The sequence below is a fragment of the Gopherus flavomarginatus genome, chromosome 2, assembly GCF_025201925.1.
Source record: "Gopherus flavomarginatus isolate rGopFla2 chromosome 2, rGopFla2.mat.asm, whole genome shotgun sequence".
Lineage (NCBI taxonomy): Eukaryota > Metazoa > Chordata > Testudines > Testudinidae > Gopherus > Gopherus flavomarginatus.
The window spans coordinates 81,870,751-81,891,632 of NC_066618.1; the positions used below are offsets into that span (position 1 = coordinate 81,870,751).

At 41.5% G+C, this 20,882-nt stretch overlaps 2 protein-coding genes across 2 annotated transcripts in view; one reads left to right on the plus strand and one right to left on the minus strand.

Moving 5' to 3' along the window:
- The window catches only part of CPNE4 (copine 4), a 433,913-nt gene extending 423,911 nt beyond the window's left edge, over window positions 1-10,002 (minus strand). The window contains exon 1 of the mRNA XM_050938446.1: window positions 9,963-10,002. The gene's annotated coding sequence lies outside the window, so the exon portion shown is untranslated. The remainder of the gene's footprint in view (window positions 1-9,962) is intronic.
- Window positions 86-19,177, plus strand: LOC127044066 (prostatic acid phosphatase-like). The gene is made up of 10 exons (XM_050938502.1): window positions 86-199; window positions 1,668-1,763; window positions 3,958-4,044; window positions 4,916-5,068; window positions 9,950-10,048; window positions 13,170-13,265; window positions 15,758-15,890; window positions 16,408-16,490; window positions 17,641-17,747; window positions 19,021-19,177. The coding sequence occupies exons 1-10, from the start codon at window positions 86-88 to the stop codon at window positions 19,175-19,177; spliced, it is 1,125 nt and encodes a 374-aa protein (XP_050794459.1).
- The last annotated feature ends 1,705 nt before the right edge of the window (window positions 19,178-20,882 follow it).

Sequence of the window (20,882 nt, forward strand, 5' to 3'; positions counted from 1 at the left end):
TCATCTAACTGTATCTCAAATCTTCAGTAGGGCTCTGTCCATCCCAAGCACTTGGTGTACAAAACATTCTTAAGCTATTGCAAGGATGAGAGTGAGACGGCTGCTATGTGGAGTCTGGAGTTTATGCTTCTTGTTGAGTCTTTTCTTCATTTTGCTTCATCAAACAACAGCAAAAAGAAAACTGAAGTTTGTGTCTGTAGTAAGTAGATGGCAGTGTTAATTTCACTATGTGAATGGAAGTAATTTCTTACAGCACCTGCTGTTTATTGTTCTTCTTGAGTTAGAAAGTGTTCCCCAGGAGGGAAATGTTTTGTAGACATTTCAATATTTCCTGAATAGTCAAGCTGTATTATTGCTTCCCACAGAAAAATAAACAAAGTCCCAAACTTTAAAGAACATTTTGTAACTTTGCTTCCTTTTTGCAATCTCAGGAGACACTGAAGATTTGCAGTGAGTGCCTTATTGGTGACATCAAAAGAGGCATTCTGTAATGATCATTTAAAGCTGTGAAATAGATGAGATGCCATAACTAATGTTTACTTAGTGGAGAATTTTTCTTTGCCTTGGAACTAATTTATTAGCTCAAGGGAAAGCAATGTCTCCCTTATGTGTAATCAAAAATAGATGTGTGCTGCTTTGTTTATGTATTTATTCATTCAAACAGCCCAGATGCAGGCCTGTTGCAAGTTGGCACAACTTGCATTGATTTGCAAGTTGCCCTGGTTACAGGAGGTCTGAATATGGTCTATGCTAGACATAGCATATGCATTTAAATCACTAAATATTTTTTTAGATGCAATCTTACATTTTATTTCTACTTTGATGATTTGGGGAAGAATTAATGTGTAATATATAGTTTTAAAGTGATGTGACTAATAGGTATGTGGAGTCAAGTGAATTATATAGGATTATAACATGGAATGGAATGAAAAGGTACTTAAGGATAGATTCAGAGTTTTCACAACTATCTTCCCTGAGTTTAGATTTTAGATGATGAAACTTGCAATATTTGATATCTGCCTGCCTACACACTACTGTCTTAGTAACTTTTTAAGCAAGAAAAATATGACTGGTAGTTTTTTTTCATATATTGTCCTGCCTGCTTAATGTAGTGTGACCTATACCTCCTATGTTATCCTAGCCTCTCCAGAATAGATCTGGCATATGATACGTAAGGCCATTATACACATTTATACAGATTGCAAATGAAACCCTGAGCTAGCTACTTTTCAAATGCAGAAGAGTAACGTCCCTATGTCATGGTTCCCTAGGGAGGTGGTGGAATGTCCATCCTTAGAGGTTTTTAAGATCAGGCTTGACAAAGCCCTGTCTGGGATGATTTAGTTGGGGTTGGTCCTGCTTTGAGCAGGGGGATGGACTAGATGACCTCCTGTGGTCCCTTCCAACCCTGATATTCTATGATTCTATGTAAAGTTCACAATCTAAAAAAGTAAGTTACTATAGGTCTTAGACTAGGGCTCCTAGGCACAATCATAATACAAATAATTCTTTATTAGTAGTAGATATTATAGACAATAAACACGATAGATGTATTATTACATAGCATATACAGAACTAACTATTAATGAAGACACTATTAATGAAGAAGAATAATTACTTCTAATAAAAAGAGAATTATGTGAATGGAATTCAATCTATTTTGTCAGGTGTTTCGCCATGGTGACCATACCCCATGTGAATCTTTTCCAACTGATAAACACAAGAAAAATGCATGGCCACAGGGATCTGGACAACTTACCAAGGTTTGTGGGCTTTACAGGGGTCCATATTGAAACAGAAATTATCTTTCACATGCTAAAGTTTTAAGGTGGTGGAACTGTATTTTGGCAAGCAATGACTCAGAAAAGGACTTAGAGGTCATGGTGAATAACTAACTGAACATGAGCTCCAAGTTTGATTCAGTGGTAAGAGAGCAAATGCAATCCTTGAATATATGAGCAGGGGAATATTAAGTAGAAATAAAGACGTGGTATTAACATGGTACATAGCATTAGTGAGACCATTTCTTGAATATTGTGTGCAGTTCTGGCATCCATTTTTAAAAGACTGTTGATAATTTTGATAGGAAGAGCTACAAGAACAGTTCAGTGTCTGAAAAAAATGCCTTACAGTGACAAACTAAAGAAGCTCAGGCTAGTTAGCTTAACAAAGAGGAGGTTAAGTGTCTTGATCAAAGGAGAACATTTCTGATGGCATGGGGCTCCTTAATCTAGGAGACAAAAGTATAACAAGACCCCGTGGTTGGAAACTGATGCTAGACAAATTCAGACAACAAATAAGGAGTGAGCTGTTTATACGGAGGGTAAACAAACCATTGGGATATCTTACATACAGATGTGACAAATTCTTCCTCACCTAAAGTCTTAAATCAGGAGTGCATGTCTTCTCAAAACAGATGCTTTAGCTCACCCAGAAGATATGTACTTAATTCAGGAACCATGGGGTGAAATTCTATGGCCTTTGTTATATAAGTCAGACTGAATCATAATGGTGCCTTCTGCCCTTAAAATCTGTGAAAGTTGGAGTCACATTTGCAGTACAGTCTTTTGTGCAGATGGTCTCTGAAATCTACAGGTGCTAATATTTCATTTGAAACAAAGGAAGCGCTCTACCCAACTGGGTACTGAGCATCCTCAGCCTCCATTCATTGAATAGGTGTTCAGGTGCTCAGCACCTTCCAGGATCAGGTCTTAAATTTCTATCTTTGTCTGTTATGACAATGCAAACATCACAATACAAGCAGATGCACTGCTGCCTTTTTAATACAATTTACAGAAAACTGCATCTAACTCAGTGGTTCTCAAGCTTTTGTACTGGTGACCCCTTTCACAAAGCAAGCCTCTGAAGGCAACCCCCCTTATCAATTAAAAACACTTCTTAATATATTTAACACCATTATAAATGCTGGAGGCAAAGCGGGGCTTAGAGTGGAAGCTGACAGCTTGTGACCCTCTATGTAATAACCTTGCGACCCCCTGAGGGGTCCCGACCCCCAGTTTGAGAACCCCTCATCTAACTAAATATCAAGAAATATGGGAACTCATCCCTACCTCATCCTGGTCAGTTTAATAAGATATAAATTTCAAAAGCTAGCTACAATGATGTAAATTGTATTTGTATGCAATGTAGATTAATCCCAAACAATCCCCCCCCGCCATTTTTTTAAATGGCAAAGAAATTAAATGTTGAAAGGACTATGTTTGTGCAACACTAATGTTTCACAATTACAGTCAAAGTGAGGAAATGCAAAAGCTAAGGTTGTAACATCAATGTTAACTTTGCAGTATTTCCCCCCTTCCTCCATCCCTACCCCCCTTATACAAATATTTTAAGAAATTTTCTTAATTAGGCGTGAATAGTGCTTACTCATGTGAGTTGCCTGGTTGCAGGACCCAAGGTAGTAATAATAAATAAGATAATGGATTTATTTAGCTGCTTTCATCCACTAATTTCAATATTATTAAAATGTATAATACCATGCTGAGGTTCAAAACTGTTGCATTTCCTGATTTTTGTGCTTATGACTATGTATCTTCAAATTGTAGGACTATAGATGTACTGTATTTCATTACCACATATGGAGGAGCTATTGCTTCTCTTGGATAGCTCGGATTCTATGCAGCATAAATGTTGAGATACCTAATGGATAAAGATTTAAAATAAATCAGATGGAAAGAGATGTGGACAGGGGAAGCATGAGTGCCTAGCTAAGGTTCTTGTACATACAGCAGAGATAAAGTGTTTCAGGGTGGGCTTTCTTGGTTTTATTTAAAAAATATCCCAAGGCATCCTGTTTGGCCAGATCAAAAAGAAAGAAAATAACCTATAGGATTTATTTTATCTACTGCTCCTTCCTCTTTTTAAAGATCAGCTAAACCTGAATTACTCAGCCACACTACCTTACATTGGCACTAATCAATATTGTTGCTTCCACAGCTTGGAATACAGCGGCAATATGAGCTTGGGCAATACATGCGGAAGAGATATAAACATTTCCTGAGTACCGTATATAACCAGTTTGAGGCAAGTATCCGAATTAGCATGAAGGACACCTTTTTCTACATACTAATGGGCCTTCCTTAAGACATGAGGGGTCTGATCCTGCCCGGTGCTGAGCACCTTTAACTTGCACTGAAGTCAAAAACAGTTGAGGGTTCTCAGACTCCCTGAGGTTGTGGCCCAAATTTTGTTCAAGTTTACTCATTATAGAAAGATAACTGAAGAGTTAGTGCAGAAAGATCTTCACTTCAGCGGTATATCAGGTTTGGCAAGAAATCAAATTACACAGAAAGTTGTGGAATTTGGGTAAGCCTGAAAACACCTGAAAAATATTGGTGTTGTATTTGGAATCCTGTGAATACTGAGATCATTGCATTAGGGCCTCACTAATAGCAGCCTCACTTCAGTGATGCAATAAGCCCTCCTGTGTAGACCCCACATCTTCCTTACCGTGGACCTCAGCCACTAACAATACGTGTCCACCTCTCTCGTGCTCATGAGAACCTCAACCGGAAATTCCATAAGACGCTATTAGAATCTCTTGGCTGTTCATTATTTGATATCTGCATTTCATTTGGGGGTCCAGTAGCTCATCGTATCCATTGCTTCATCCCAAAAGCTAGCTGGCCAACTGGAGCCGGTTGAATTTTTTCCACTAGAATTTCTAATGGGGTTGGTATCACATTCCAGCTCACTATCCCCTCCAGTGCTTGCTCCTGCTCCAGCTCACTGCTTCCTTTCTATCCCAGTTTCCTTTTAGGCCTCAGTCCCTTTGGATGCCAACCCTCCCTTCCCATTTCCAGTTCCCTCCTTTCCCCCTAAAAGTCAGACAATTAACAGGAGTAGGGTTCTGTTAGTGAATGCTAAGAAATAATTCTTTATATCTTTGCTCCAGATTTATGTTCAAAGCACAGATGCTGATCCAACTCTTATGAGTGCCCAGGCAAGTCTTGCTGGACTGTATCCACTGGCTGGGAATCAGGTCTGGAACCCCAAAATCCTTTGGCAGCCAATCCCTGTTCACACTGTGCCAGTGTCACATGACAAGGTGAGTACAAACTGGGGACTCTCTGCTTCCCATTTGGCTTGATCAGAAAGCCAAAATATGTGACAAAGAGTGAATGAAGTGGATGAAAGTGACACTAAGCTAAGGCATCGTGCACTAAGAACTAATAGCGTGGGCAGCATCGTTATGTTGAGATCCCTCAAGAGGAGGATTCCACTACATGGCCTTGTGCTTAATGAAAATAGAAAGATCTAAGTCTAAAATCTAAGGAAGTGAGTTTGCCCACACTGTATGAGAACACAGCTCAGAGCTGGTAACAGATTAACTCACTCTCTTGGCTCACATAGACACTAAAAATAGCTTGCTCCATTTGAGAGCTGAGAGGAAAGTACTTCCCCCCTTCCCAACTCTTTAGGGCTGTGGTCTTCAATCTCTTCTGATCCATGACCCACAAAATAGACAAAAAAATTGTCCCATGTCTCTCCATATCTCAGTGAGATTTGGATTGTGGAATAACGTTTTGGTTATTTTGTCAATTGCTAGTTTTAAAAAAGAGTTGGGGTTCGTGCTAGTGGGGCTGAGGCTTGTGAGGTAAATCGACCACTCCTTTCACTCTCTTCTCTGGACCCACACAGTACTCCGCTCTGGGGAGTGGGGAACACTTTTCCAAGGGGATGTGTCAAGCCAGCTACACATCCACTTGACGTGCTGCTTCCCCTGCCCCAGAGCTGGGACTTGGGCAGGGAAGGGGAAGATATGCCTGGAAGGGAGCAAGGCAGGAATGGCAGCAGGAGTCGGGAGAAGAGAGTGAGCTGTTCCTTCCTTCCCTTTCTCAGGCTCCCACTGAGTCCTACACACCTAAGAATTTTGCAGCTTTCAGTGGAGGTGTGCCCCACTGGTTGAGAATAGGTGGCCTAGAGCACTGGTATCAAACTCAGCAAAATGTCTCACACATTTTTAGCCAGGTGATCAGACAGCCATTCCCTGGGCCATATAACATACACAAGTGAATCAAATGACTGTAAAACATTGCTGTAGCCCTTATTTATCCTGACCACTGAATGCTGCCCTGGTCTGATGCCCATTGTAAGTGCTGTACTGCAGTTACTAGAAACTAAGTTAATAAAAAAATTCTCATGAATAGGAAAACAAATGTAGATGTGATTCACACGGTCATAACTCTAGTCCCAGATTTGGAGCTTAGCGTCCAAAATATGGGGGTTAGCATGAAAACCTCCAAGCTTAGTTACCAGCTTGGACCTGGTACTTGCTGCCACCACCCAAAAAATTAGAGTGTTTTGGGGCACTCTGGTCCCCCTGAAAAACCTTCCCTGGGGACCCCAAGACCCAAATCCCTTGAGTCTCACAACAAAGGGAAATAATCCTTTTTCCCTTCCCCCCTCCAGGTGCTCCTAGAGAGATACACAGACACAAGCTCTGTGAATCCAAACAGAGTGACTCCCCCTCTCCGTTCCCAGTCCTGGAAACAAAAGCACTTTCCTCTTCACCCAGAGGGAATGCAAAATCAGGCTAGCAAATCCAACACACACAGATCTCCCCCTGATTTCTTCCTCCCACCAATTCCCTGGTGAGTACAGACTCAATTTCCCTGAAGTAAAGAAAAACTCCAACAGGTCTTAAAAGAAAGCTTTATATAAAAAGAAAGAAAAATACATACAAATGGTCTCTCTGTATTAAGGTGACAAAATACAGGGTCAATTGCTTAAAAGAATATTGAATAAACAGCCTTATTCAAAAAGAATACAAATCAAAGCACTCCAGCACTTATATTCATGCAAATACCAAAGAAAAGAAACCATATAACTTACTATCTGATCTCTTTGTCCTTACACTTAGAAACAGAAGATTAGAAAGCAGAAACTACTTCTCCAAAGCTCAGAGAAAGCAGGCAGACAGAAAACAAAGACCCAGACACAAACTTCCCTCCACCCAGAGTTGAAAAAATCCAGTTTCCTGATTGGTCCTCTGGTCAGGTGCAAGAGACATTAACCCTTAGCTATCTGTTTATGACACGCCCCCCAAATTGCAGACAGTGGGGAAGCTCACTGGCGGCGATTTCCATCTAGAACTTTAAAATAAACAGATTACTACAACACATGTACCTTTACATATACCACTAAGTATATAACTAACAGACTTTTACATTTTAAGAACACTGTTTAACTACTGAATTCTGGGAAACTCTCACAGGAGAGAGCATCAGCTACTTTGTTAGAAGCTCCTGTGATGTGCTGAATTTCAAAATCAAAATCTTGGAGAGCTAAACTCCAACGAAGAAGTTTCTTGTTGTTCCCCTTGGCAGTATTAAGCCACTTTAGTGCAGCATGGTCAGTTTGTAGTTGGAACCGCCGTCCCCAAACATATGGGCGTAGCTTTTCCAGGGCGTACACAATGGCATAGCATTCCTTTTCACTGACTGACCAGTGACTTTCCCTCTCAGACAGTTTCTTGCTGAGAAACACGACAGGATGGAAGTTGTGATCTGTTGCTTCCTGCATGAGCACTGCTCCTATACCACGCTCAGATGCATCTGTGGTTACTAGGAATGGCTTGTCAAAGTCCGGGGCCCTGAGCACAGGGTCAGACATGAGCATCGCCTTAAGCTGGGTAAAGGCCTTTTGACACTCATCAGTCCACTTAACTGCATTTGGCTGGGTCTTTTTGGTCAGGTCGGTCAGTGGGGCAGCGATTTGGCTGTAGTGTGGTACAAATCGCCTGTAGTATCCGGCCAAGCCTAAGAAGGATTGGACCTGCTTCTTGGACCGTGGGACAGGCCACTTTTGGATAGCATCCACCTTGGCCTGTAGGGGGTTTATGGTTCCTCGACCCACCTGGTGCCCCAGGTAAGTCACTCTGTTTTGGCCTATTTGACACTTTTTGGCCTTAACAGTTAGTCCGGCCTGCCTGATGCGCTTAAAGACCTTTTCCAGGTGTAGTAGGTGTTCGGGCCAGGAGTCTGAAAAAATGGCCACATCATCGGGGTAGGCAACTGCAAATTCTCCCAGTCCAGCTAGTAGACCATCAACCAGCCTCTGGAAGGTGGCGGGTGCATTTCGAAGGCCGAAAGGAAGGACATTGAATTCATACACCCCCGCATAGGTGACGAATGCCGACCTCTCCTTGGCAGGTTCATCTAGCGGTACTTGCCAGTACCCCTTGGTTAAGTCTATTGTAGAGATGAACTGGGCACGTCCCAACTTCTCCAATAGCTCATCGGTGCGTGGCATTGGATAGTTGTCCGGACGAGTTACCGCATTTAGCTTACGGTAGTCCATGCAAAAGCGTATTTCCCCATCTGGTTTGGGTACCAGAATCACTGGAGATGCCCATGCACTGGTAGATGAGCGGATTATACCCATCTGTAGCATGTTCTGGATCTCCCGTTCTATAGCAGCTTGGGCATGAGGAGACACTCGGTAGGGTGGGGTTCTGATTGGGTGAGCATTACCTGTATCAATGGAGTGGTATGCCCGTTCAGTCCATCCTGGGGTGGCTGAGAACAATGGGGCGAAGCTAGTGCACAGCTCCTTGATTTGTCGCCGCTGCAGACATTCCAGGGTGGTTGAGAGGTTCACCTCTTCCACGCCACCGTCTTTTTTCCCGTCGTAGTAGACACCGTCAGGCCACTCAGCATCATCTCCCTGGACTGTAAACTGACAAACCTGTAAATCTCTGGAATAGAAAGGCTTGAGAGAATTAACATGGTACACTTTAGGCTTTAGTGAGGAATTGGGAAATGCTATGAGGTAGTTTACAGTTCCCAGGCGCTCTTGGACCGTGAATGGCCCTTCCCATGATGCTTCCATCTTATGGGCCTGTTGCGCCTTCAAAACCATAACCTGGTCTCCTACCTTGAAGGAACGTTCTCTGGCATGTCTGTCATACCAGGCCTTTTGCTCTTCCTGAGCATCCTTTAGGTTCTCTCTAGCAAGGGCTTCCTGATTGGTCCTCTGGTCAGGTGCTTCAGGTGAAAGAGACATTAACCCTTAGCTATCTGTTTATGACACACACACACACACACACTATTATTTCTTACATTTTACATTACTATGAATATACAGCAGACTTGACTCCAGAAGTGTCTTTCTAATCAAAGCTAGTGTCCAATTACATCAAGAAAAACCATACCTATTTATAAACATGTGGTTAGATTTCAGGATGACATGGTTCAAACAAGTAGATTTTTAAGCTGTAAAAACTTAGGTGTGCATATTTTCAGGCTAATTATCTCTTCAATTCTCCAAGGTTTTATTTAAAGCTCTTGTTTTAATTGTGTGGCTACAAACAGCTTTATTAATTATATTGTGAGAGAGAACAAAACACATTAGTAGGAAAGATACATGCCACTTCATTTCAGGTTGGCTGTAATTTTGTTTTTCTTACTATTTACATTTAATGCAGATATTTTCAAATAAAAATTATCAGATTACACAAATAAAAATTCTTAGCCCATATAATTTAAACAGTCTTTAGCTTGTGGTGAAAGTAAACAAAGTTTTCAAAAATCTCTAAGAGCGAACATTATGGGTGAAATCACCCATGTAGAAGGCCAGCAAAAGGCATATGCAACACTTAAGCCCTATTTTGAAGGCTTAAGCAGAACATGAGCTTGCAATAGCCCTCTGCACAGGTGTGCATTTCACCTTGACTGATTATGTTCTAATTTTCAACCACAGCATCTTTAAGCAGGGACTTCCATAAAGGTTTAATAGTTCTACTACAGAAGTGAGTCCATAGGGCTATTATACTTTACCTAGGACAAAAGCCACTGGAAAACAAACCAAACCCCTGGTACAGATTGGCTCAGCTAACATACACGAAAAATGGAATCTCATGAAAGAACATTAAATAGCCAAATGGGAAACACCCTGCCTAACTAATCCATTGAATGTTTTGTTTTAGTTGCTACACTTACCTTATCCAAACTGCCCACGATACAACGAACTTCAGAAAGAAACCTTTGCATCAAGGACATTTCGAAGACATTTCAAGCACTACAGGGTAAAGAACACAACATGTTTTCAATTGTGGAAAAAGTCTAATTAAAAACTGTCAGTAAGGTGTTGCTCAACTCACCACTGGACAGGGAGGCCTCTTGGTGGTTCTGGGTTTTAGCTCAGTCAGGCTGATGCCCCTTCCCATGGTAACACCCAGTCAGTTTCTCCTAGGCAAACCTTGTCTCACTCCAGAAACCCCAGCATCCTCTTTATGACTCAGCCGTCTGGCTAGGTCACCAGCATGGTTTTCCCTTCTGAGAGAAATATATCAAGCAGTCTCAGGCAGTCTTCCGCTTCACGGTGCCACTTCTGCAATGGCAGGCAGGGGAATCCAGGCCCACCCTCTACTCTGGGTTGCAACTCAGGGACCCTCTACAGAGCAGCCAAGGTCCATCCTCTGCCCCTTTCTACCTTTCCCTGTGCTGCTGCCATATCTCCTGGCCTTTCCCACTTCTCTGGGTTTGCCACTCTCTTTACTCCCTCATCCCAGGGAGTAATTTTAGGCAAATTCATTGCTGCAGCCCCCTCAAACACACCTCCCTTCTCCCCAGGAATAACTGCAAATACTTGCCCAGTAGACCCCTCTGCTTCCAATTTCCTGTCTTTTGTAGAAGCCCTACATGTCCCTCACAGGTGATCTTCTCTCTAATTAGCTGCCTCGAGCCTAAAACTCCCCTATTTGCAGCCAAATTAACTTATTGGCCTCACCTGTCCCAATTCAACTCTTGCAGGGCCAGTTTGCAGACTACACTCCATCACATTGTCACTCATGACAGCATTAGCCAATGGTAGGTCACCAGAATGGAAATCAAGAGACCTCGTTGTGACATTCTCCTCTGGTGTTATCTGGACTGGTGATCCTCTAGGTCACTCCAATCCTTGACTCTGGGAGCCAGCCTGACCCTGCTCTGCTGTGAGAACCCCCACTTCTGGGCTGTTCATGCACAGCCTCTAGCATGTAAGCTGCTCCTTGAATTGTGCAGCTGAATGACACTAGCCAATGACACTCTAGTCCCAGACACAACCCTAGGAACCTCCATCTTGCAGTGTCCACTTATGCCTACTGGATGCTGCAAGCTTATAGGAGTTTCTCAGTTTAACAAAGAAATTGATATGTATCAGGCTTGTTATCCCAAAAGGAGCCTCTGACTCACTTTAAACCAAATGCACTGCTTCAGGTAGAATGAACTAACAAATTTATTAACTACAAAGATAGATTTTAAGTGATTATATGTCAAAGTATAACAAATCATATTTGGTCAAATGAAATAAAAGCAAAACACATTCTAAGCTGATCTTAACACTTTCAATGCCCTTACAAACTTAGATGCTTCTCACCACAGGCTGGCTGGTTGCACTTCAGCCAGGCTCTCCCTTAGATCAGCGCTTCACTCGCTTGGTGTGGTGTCTGTAGTTATAGGTGGAAAAGAGAGGAAGAGCATGGCAAATGTCTCTCCCTTTTATCGTGTCCTTTCTTCTGTCTTGGCTTTGCCCCTCTCCAGCTTCAGAGTGAAGTGAGCATTACCTCATTGCAGTCCCAAACTGACCAAAGGAACGGGGGGTGACTCACTCAAGAGTCCAGGAGATCCTTTGTTGTTGCCCAGGCCAGTTTCCTTTGTTTCTGTGAGACTGGGCTGGGTTTGTCCCATACCTGCCCTGATGAGGTGTGAACTGCCCCTCTGCTCTTGGGGAGTTTTTGCCTAGGCTTATTTTAAGCCATGAGGTCACATTTTCAGCCTCATAACTATATACATGAAATTACAACCTATAACATTACTCTAACAACAATTGTCAATACATCATGAGCCTTCCGAAGACACACTATATGACAAACTTTGTATTGGATACCACACAATTATATTATAAGGATGAATATGGGCATGTAGTGTGTTCCCACGAGGTCTCCAGAACATCACATTCTCCTTTTAATGCAGGTATTTCATTCCTACTAACATTAACAGGCCTAACTACCACATATTGGAAGGCGATTATACCCATTAACTGATTATGAAATTGTAAAACTTGCTAGGCTGGCCTGTCCACACCAATTGACAGGTGCAATTTTAGTGAAGATAAACTCTTGGCCACCAGATTAGTGGAAATCTAAAAACAAAACTCAGCTCAGCTACAAACTCACCTCTCTCTGCTCAGTCTCACATCCACAACACCTCCTCTGACATCTCTCCCCAAATGCTCCTCTGCTAGTTCAGATGACTTCTCCTCCACAAAAATCTCCTCACTAATTTTTCTCATTTTCATGTTAGAAAATTCCCACAACTTCACTACAGTCTTGAACACCTCCCTCTCCCCTTCACATCTCACATTCAGGTTGTTGCTCAAGTGTTTCACTTCTTTCACCACAACATCTCAAATGCCTCTCCCTTCCTCCACATCTCAACTATCAAAATCCTTACTGTGACTGGGGTAATCTGTCAGCTCCACTGCAATCTCCTGCTCTCTGGCCTATCTGACTTCCACTTTCTAACCCTCAAGTTTATCCAAAACATTGCTGCCAAACTATCATCTTCCACTGCTTTGACCACATCATCGCTTCTCAGGCTCTTCACTGGCTCTGCAACTTAGCACCACATTCAGTCTACTCATATTTTACACAGTTCTGCCTCTGCTTACTGTTCACTTTTGTCTCCTGCCACTCTCCTGCTTGATACATACTTTGCACTAGTTCTGCTTCTCCACATGGTACTGTTTACCCCTTTCCCACAAAGTGCCTTGGTGCTTTTCCCCATGTTTCTTCAGATGTCTGCAATCTCCTCCCTGATACAGTAGGTCATGCAGTCTCCCTCTGCTCCTTCAGATCCCATCTCAAAATCCCTTTTTCTCTTACAGTGTCCCATGTTCCCACAACAGTCTAAGAAGAAGAAAAAATTAACTTTTTTAGAATGAGAATTAGTGATGTATATATCCATCAACCATGTTGTGTGTAAACTTCCTTTCCTCTTGCTGTTGTCATCTCTCCCTGACCTGTAGGTTCACTGCAACAGGGACTGTCTTTATTCTTTCTGTAACAATGGCATATACCACTAAGGCGTTATATAGGAATGTCATAAATGGACAAAACAGAAGCCTTTCATCATATTTACATGTTTGTTGTTTTTGTCTTCCAGCCATTTCTGAGATTTTTAGCCGTTCACACAGGATATCCACTGAAGAGGCTGAACACTGAAAGAATTATAAAAATATATGACACCTTACTATGTGAGGTAAAAGTACATAAGAAAATTCCCCTAAGATACAATTCAAACATGCTACAGTACAAGGAGGATTGATTTACAAACGTCATCCTCTGCTCCTTAGTGGTTAGAAAAAAGCTGTACATTTGCAAGGAATAGGTGTTTGAGAATGTCCAGAGCTAGGGATTCTTACCAGACCAGTTGCCTCAAATAATTGGCATACATATCCTTCATCCAGTTCTATGCCAACATAGCTTTTCTGTGTGTGTGTGTTAAATTCCTTGTTGCCCTAAGTACCACTGAGAAAGTCTATCAATCATATTATCACCACAGTTCTGGAAGGGAAAGGATGAGGTAACTTTTAGACCCCCTGCTTGCTGTATTATTTATACAGCACCATAAAGATTCACAGTGTTTATAGTAGTAAAAATACATGGATTGGACCAGGAAATGCAATCTTCCTCCTCAAAAGATTTTTAGAGTCAAATGGTGCATGCAGGTACAGTAATAATTAGGTAGTAGCAAATGGAGCAGCGTGTGAATGGAAAAACCTGTAAGATTCATTGAACAAGCAGGATTATAGCAGTAATTTGAAGAAGGCAGAAGGCTATTGGTGAATATTGTTTGGGAGACTGTTCTAAGCAGAGGGACTATGTCTTCCAGTGCAGGAGAGAACAAAAATTGCAAGGTCTTGCAACGCAAGTTGCTGTTTGTTGTTTTGCTTGTTTGTTTTCTTTTATTTAAATAACTGTTTGGCATATTACCTAGAAGACTTAAGCAGTTTTAAAGTAGATTACATTGTGGATGCAAACTACCCAATTGTATCACATTTTGCAATAAGTTTCCATCTATCCTGTATATTCCACGATAGTCCCAGTTTTGCCAAGGCAATCCCACCTGGGACATTTCCCAGATCTCTACATTAGTTCAATGACCCATGAAATGTCAGCGTAATGGGAAACTGCAACTTGAGCATGTTGCAGCAAGTCATCACCACATACCAGACAGAGATGTACCAATGCAAGGCCACAATGCTGTATTGCAAAAGTCATGGTGTCCTGATGCAGGAGTTTATTCCATCCAGGTAAACTTACAAAATTGCCCATCCCTGTCTGTCATCAGGGGCCCTTATGCCAGAGAGAATTTAACTAATTAGTAGAGTACTTCCTCCAGTGTTGGACTCTGAGTATGGGTCCTTCACGTTGCTCAACTGGGACTCTAGTTGGGACTCCTGCCACAAAAGCAACAACTCTATCAGCTGTGCAAAAAGAGTCTTGTTGTTAGCTGTTTTCATGCAGCCACGGTAGAAGTCACCTCACCATATTATTTATTATGGTCACATGCCATTTGACTTCTAGGTAACTCCAAAGGCACAAGTATCAGAGGGGTAGCCATGTTAGTCTGGGTCTCTAAAAAGTGACAAAGAGTCCTGTGGCACCTTATAGACTAACAGAAACATTGGACTCTTTGTCCAAAGGCACAGGGTACTTGTTTGCCTGCAGCAATGGTATGAAACAGGATTCACTTAGCATGGCCTCTTCCTTCGAAACAAATCATGTTTGTTAAAGAAATAAATAATACATTGTGACCCAAGCTGATTTAACCTGACATGATCCATTGTTTCCCCTGTTTAAACAAATCCTATCATTAATTAGCAAGTCCTTGTCAGGACATAACAGGTAGAATGAAAGCAGGTAGTTCTAAGAACACTTCCACTGTTTAGCTCACTTAAATTGTCACACTTTGATAAGGGTACACTATGTTATGACAAAATAGACTGGGTTTGTTACACAGGAATTCAGTTCAGTACAAATCTGGAGCATTGTGCGCATTTCCTACCTTTTCACAGTGGCAGCCTTTAACATATCTGACTCCAGCCCCAGAGGCAACCATAGCCTCATTCCACTTTGTTTTGGGAACTGAGGCAACATCTGTAAGAGGTGGTGTAAAATGGGCCAGAACTCATCTCCAGATCCCCAACCCTCACCAGACGTAAGGTTGTTCAAAATGCAGATATAAATGTCGCACTTTGAGCCGTTCTCTAGCTCACTGATTTCTCAGAGCTGCCAAGCCCAACAGTCTTGAGTGCCATGTAGGTTTTGCTTGAATAAGGGTTTCTGGATGTGGCTCAGGAACTCGCTGATAACAGAAAATTTTCACTAAGACACAAAATTCATCCTTAATAATTTGATGATGATCATCCACTATACATGCAGCCATCTTGCATATCCCTCCCAATTAGTGTGGTGCCGCCTGCTGGTCTTCATGAATACTGTCATCTCTTCTTACCCTTTAAAAGTTGCTGTCATTGAGCAATATATTGATACAAATGAGAGTTCCACCACCACTCAAGTGCAGTGTCTGGTCCTTAGTTTAATATAAAATAAAGAGAAATCTTTAATTTGGTCAAAATATTCAGGATTTGTACCTGAATGTACCAGAGCATTGTAACAATACAAAAGGAAGCAACACAACCTGGTAGAAATCAGAGAGAAAATCATTGTTTTCCCTCTCTGCTGTAGGAGATCAACAATTACACTTTACCATCATGGGCCACGCATGGTGTCAGGACCAAGCTTCTAAAGCTCACAGAACTGCTGCTACAGGCAGAATTTGGGCTCCACAAACAAAAACAGAAGTCCCGACTCCAGGGAGGTAGGCAAAAATACATAATTCTAAGTGGAGTGAAAGTGTGATGGGAAAACAGAGTGGAAAGGGTGTATAGTCAACACTGTAATTCATATCGTATTTAGAACTATGGAAGCTGCTATATACATATATTACAAGGTGATCACCATCTATTCTTACTTGAATCCATGGAAATCAGGAAGCTACAATGGAGTTACACTAAAGAGAGGGCCAGACTCACCAATACACTCTGGCTTCTTTGCACTACTCTTGTGAACCAGCCTGTTAAACCAGTTTCTGGCTGCTTTCAGCCACTGGGATCTACCAATTAATCTGTCCCTAAAATAGGTGCATGTGTGAACAAAATCAGGCCCATTATTTATACAAAGATTGGGTCAGATCCATCAGTGAACTTCAAAAAGTAGCTATAAACACATGTTAACAAATCTACTATGTGTTTAAGCACTCCCTTATGTTAAGAATATCAACATTAATACAAGCTCCCTATACCATTATTGTCACTATTTTCCTAATTTTCTTCCAGGTGTTCTTTTAAAAGATATTCTCAAACATCTCTCGACTGCCAGAAAGCCTTCCAACCGGAGAAGGATAATTATCTATTCTGGAGTGAGTCATCTTTATCTTTTATGTTGGATTTTTGAAGTTGTCAACTTCATTTCCTGCATCTAACAACAGTTACACTGGGTTTTTTTTCTTTTGTGGCTAGCTTTAACCATTTCATCATGATTTACTTAGGAAAATTTAGCTCAGATACATACAGCATCACATTTCCCAGTCCAACCTAGTGGCTTACTTCATTCTTAAGCTGTTTTGATTGTTTAGTAAAGAAATCAAAAGGCTTGGTCCACGGTCTTGCACTGATCCAATAGGACATCCTTGATCTAGAAACCTGCCAACTGCTACTTTTTATTTTTAATTAAATGTAGTGATTTTAAAAGGTGCTGGACTTAGATACTGAGGTTTTCTAATTTTGCACAGAACATGCACCTTCTCCCAGTGGGCAGGGAGAGTCCTGGATTACTTGGCAAAAACTATTTATAGCCCAGTTAGGTTGTCAGATGTTGGACCTTAGGGTCAAATTCCAAATCTCATCTAATTCTGGATGCCCAACTGGAGAAAGCTTGGGCCTGTCTGTAAGATGAACGGAATACTCCCAACTCCCGTTCACTTTCACTAGAGTTGCAAATGCTCAGGTCTTCTGAAAATCAGACGTGAGTTGTCTCAGGCTGGGCATCCAGAATTGGAGGTCACATTTGAAAGGGTTTGGCCTAACAACTGACGTACTCAAAACTGAAGGCCACTTTTAACCTTCAGGCCTAAGTCTACCATTGGACTGGAACTGATAATTGCCAGTCCTGGGCCTGAGGTCAGAATAATTCTGGGTAAATTAATATATATTTGGGATGAAAAAGAAGGAAACATTTCTCTGGCAGGTTGTTATTGTTATTTTTAATGGCAACTGTTTGAACCCACTCTGAGATTTGGAATATGAGTAGTAGTCCCGGAAGGCTGATATAAATGCATTTTATCACATAGGTATCTCCACACCAGGAAAAAAAGCAAACTTTTTTCAAAGCTATCTTAAAATAAGAATAATCAAGGATACAGAGATCAGAGACCAAGTACTTATTCATGGAGTTGTGCAAGTAAAGTGAACTATGCAGTTTAACTGGGAGAGAAATTATTGAATGTTTGCTCAGTAGTGACCACATCATTCTCAGGAATTCTTTAATGGGAATGTTCCTTCTGTTTACAGCACGCTGCTACCATTGTTGCCTTACAGATGGCACTCAATGTTTTCAATGGAAAACTCCCTCCATACAGTGCCTGCCATTTTTTTGAACTTTACCAGGAAAAGGATGGGTAAGTATCTGGATAAAGCTATATTACTAAAATGTACTTTTTAAAAACCAATTTACTGAAGCCCCAGAATATTTTATAAATAAAACTGGTTTTGATGGCCAATATTAAGCTGCCTGGACACATGGGGCCTTAAATAATAATAGGGATCATGGTATTAGCTTACTTATTATAATCTGAGTGACTTTAGTGCTTGTGAAAGGCACCAGGTTCACAGCCCTGGAGCCTGAAGTCTCTCCCTACAGTGTAAGCTTCCCCACCAGTGAATTTCAGCCCTGTTCTAGGACCACCTCCAGTGGTGAGAGGTTTTACTCAGCTCCCACTGCTACTCAGTCCTCTAACTCTCCACTGAGAGTGGATCTGTAGAGTTGAGGATCCCCAGGTCCCTTCAGCTCCCAAATTCCCCCTCCATGCTGGGGACACAGGGAACCCTCGTGGAACAGAGCAACATAACACCCTCCCCTGACTCACAAAACCCTTTCCACTGTGAAATCACACAATTCTGGTGCCTCAGGGCCCTCTAGAATCATGGCTGGAGGAACAGCTTTTTCCAGACACATGACTAGTGCTAGTTCAGGGATACTAGGTGCCATACAAAATGGCTGGATACTAGGTGGGATTCTAACAGGATTTAGAAGGACAAGTCCTACTGAAAGTCAACAGGAGTTGGGCGTCTAACTCCCTTGGGTCCTTTGAAAATCCCACCCCCATGAACAATGCCCTTACAATAAGTTCAAGTAGAGAACATACAAGTCTTCCAAGGAAAGATGGTGATGTTTCAAAATAAGTTGTTAAAATTAGACTGAACAAAACACTTTGAGAATGTACAGGAAAACCAGTCATGTCAGCGCAGGAAGATCAGCTTAGATGAACTAATGCCAGTAAATCTTTTTGATTCTCAATATCTACATACAAAGGCAGATTTAAATGTTAACTTATACTCATTCTGTGTTACAGCAGAGGTGAAGTTGATCCATAATGTTTTACAGACATTTATGTATCAATATTTCATTTGGACCTTGTTAAATTGGTGAAAAATATCTCTCTAGTCTACCCATGACACCCTTACTAACAGGAGGGCACATGGACTGTAAGTTCCTGTCTCTGATAATAAAGCATTGTTTATTTTAATTCATTCCATTTGGCACTTTTTATAAAGAGTTAGAAAAAGTGTGTCAAACTTGTCCTTGGTGTAACTGCATTTAATAGGGTCCAAACACTGCAACTTCAAAGAAGGTGTACCTAATTTTACTTTTATTTGTGTGCTGTGACTCAGGCAATACACCATTGAAATGTACTATCGGAATCACTCTTTGAAAGATCCCCACCCGCTCACTCTGCCAGGCTGCAAATTTCGCTGTCCACTCGAGCAATTTAATCAGATACTTTCATCAGTTTTAGTGCATCACTGGACAAAAGAATGCAGGATATAGGGCATACACAAGGTAAACATGGTGCTGTTAAATATTGTGTGTGCATGTGTCATCCTAAATGTGTGGCAAGGGCAGATACAACCCTGACTAGACATAACTTTGAAACAGCAATATTTTTGTACAGGTTTGATCGAAAAAGAATGGCATTCCAGATCCATTTAGATAATTTTCCTCCTACCTCTCCATTGATGCATATGCCCAGCCAACCCCAAATCTAAACTGCTCTTCTGGTGGAAGAAAAATTCAGGTTACATCTACCTTGAAACCAAGGGTGTAACTTGCAGCTGTTGTATGTCATGCTTGGAAATCCCATATGGCTTTCTGAATCACTGGTATCAAGAGGAATTTGGACCTGCAGATATTAGATGAGCATAATGAGCCAATTCACTTGGCTGTACGTATTTTCTTACTAAACTCTTCCAAATCCATGAACAGAAGGAAGATGTTTTTGCTGGAGTGAGTGAATAATCAGCAATTAATAATTTACTCGGGGAATTTCACAGACTGTCAGTAAGCAGATCAAGAAATCATCAAAATTATTCACTATTGAATATGATTCCTGTATTTTTTTGACAAACATGATCAAGAAGAGTGTGTTGTAAATATCCAACACCTGCACTGTGCTGTTTAGCTACCTAAGTCATGTCCAATCTGCTCCCTGATTGGATAAATTATGTAAACTAACCAACAAAGAAACAAGTGACAAATTACTACCAAATACGTAATTGAAATTTGCTTTTGGTAACAATTTGAGTATTCAGACTTAAAGTACATCTCTGTTAAGAGGTTCAGCATAAGGCAAATTCACAAGAACCACACACAGATTCTGGGCAAACTTCAGTCCTAGTGTAAATGGTTGCAATTCTATTTAATTTCACCTCCAACTTTGTCAAAATCATCTTTAACATTGTCCCCTAGTGCTGCATATGCATTTTGTGTTGATGCTTTGAATAATGATGTATTTATGAGTGAGCATCCATTGAATAGAAACCCATAACATGTTTATCTCGAGTAAAGTGTAGAAATATCATTCGGACCAAATTATGTGTCCCTCTGCATGAGTATGCTACATGGGGAGAAGGTGCAGAGGGCCCTTCCCCTCATCACCGTAAGCTTATTGGGGATGAGTCATGTCCACCACACAGGAGAACGTATAGCATTAGGAAACCATTAACACTCCTGGCAACTGTAGAGAGCCAGAGGAGTGTTTCTAGGCAAGGGCCATGTCTTTTCACCTGAACATTAGGACAACTATGCTGGGGGGCAGAGTAGGGTGACCAGACAGCAAATGTGAAAAATCGGGAAGGGGGTGAGGGGTAATAGGAGCCTATATAAGAAAAACACCCAAAAATGGGGACTGTCCCTATAAAATCAGGGCATCTGGTCACCCTAGGACAGAGAGTTCACTTTATATGCATGTAGGAAGAGAACCCCTTCCTCACACTCTCCTTGATGCTCAGGGAGCATTATGCCTTTCAAAATGGGCTGAGTCACCATTGCTACAAGCTTTTAATCACCCACCCCCATTCTTCTAAGTAATCTTCATTCTCTCATTCTGATGAGGACAGCAGGGGCATGTGTCAGCCTCTTCTGTGTCGAGTTACACCAGTCCCCATATTCCGATACTGTCAATTGAGCTAGTAGCTGAAACGGTCCCCTACTCCTCTGCTTCATGTTCATCATGTTTTGTGAGAACAACTCGCTT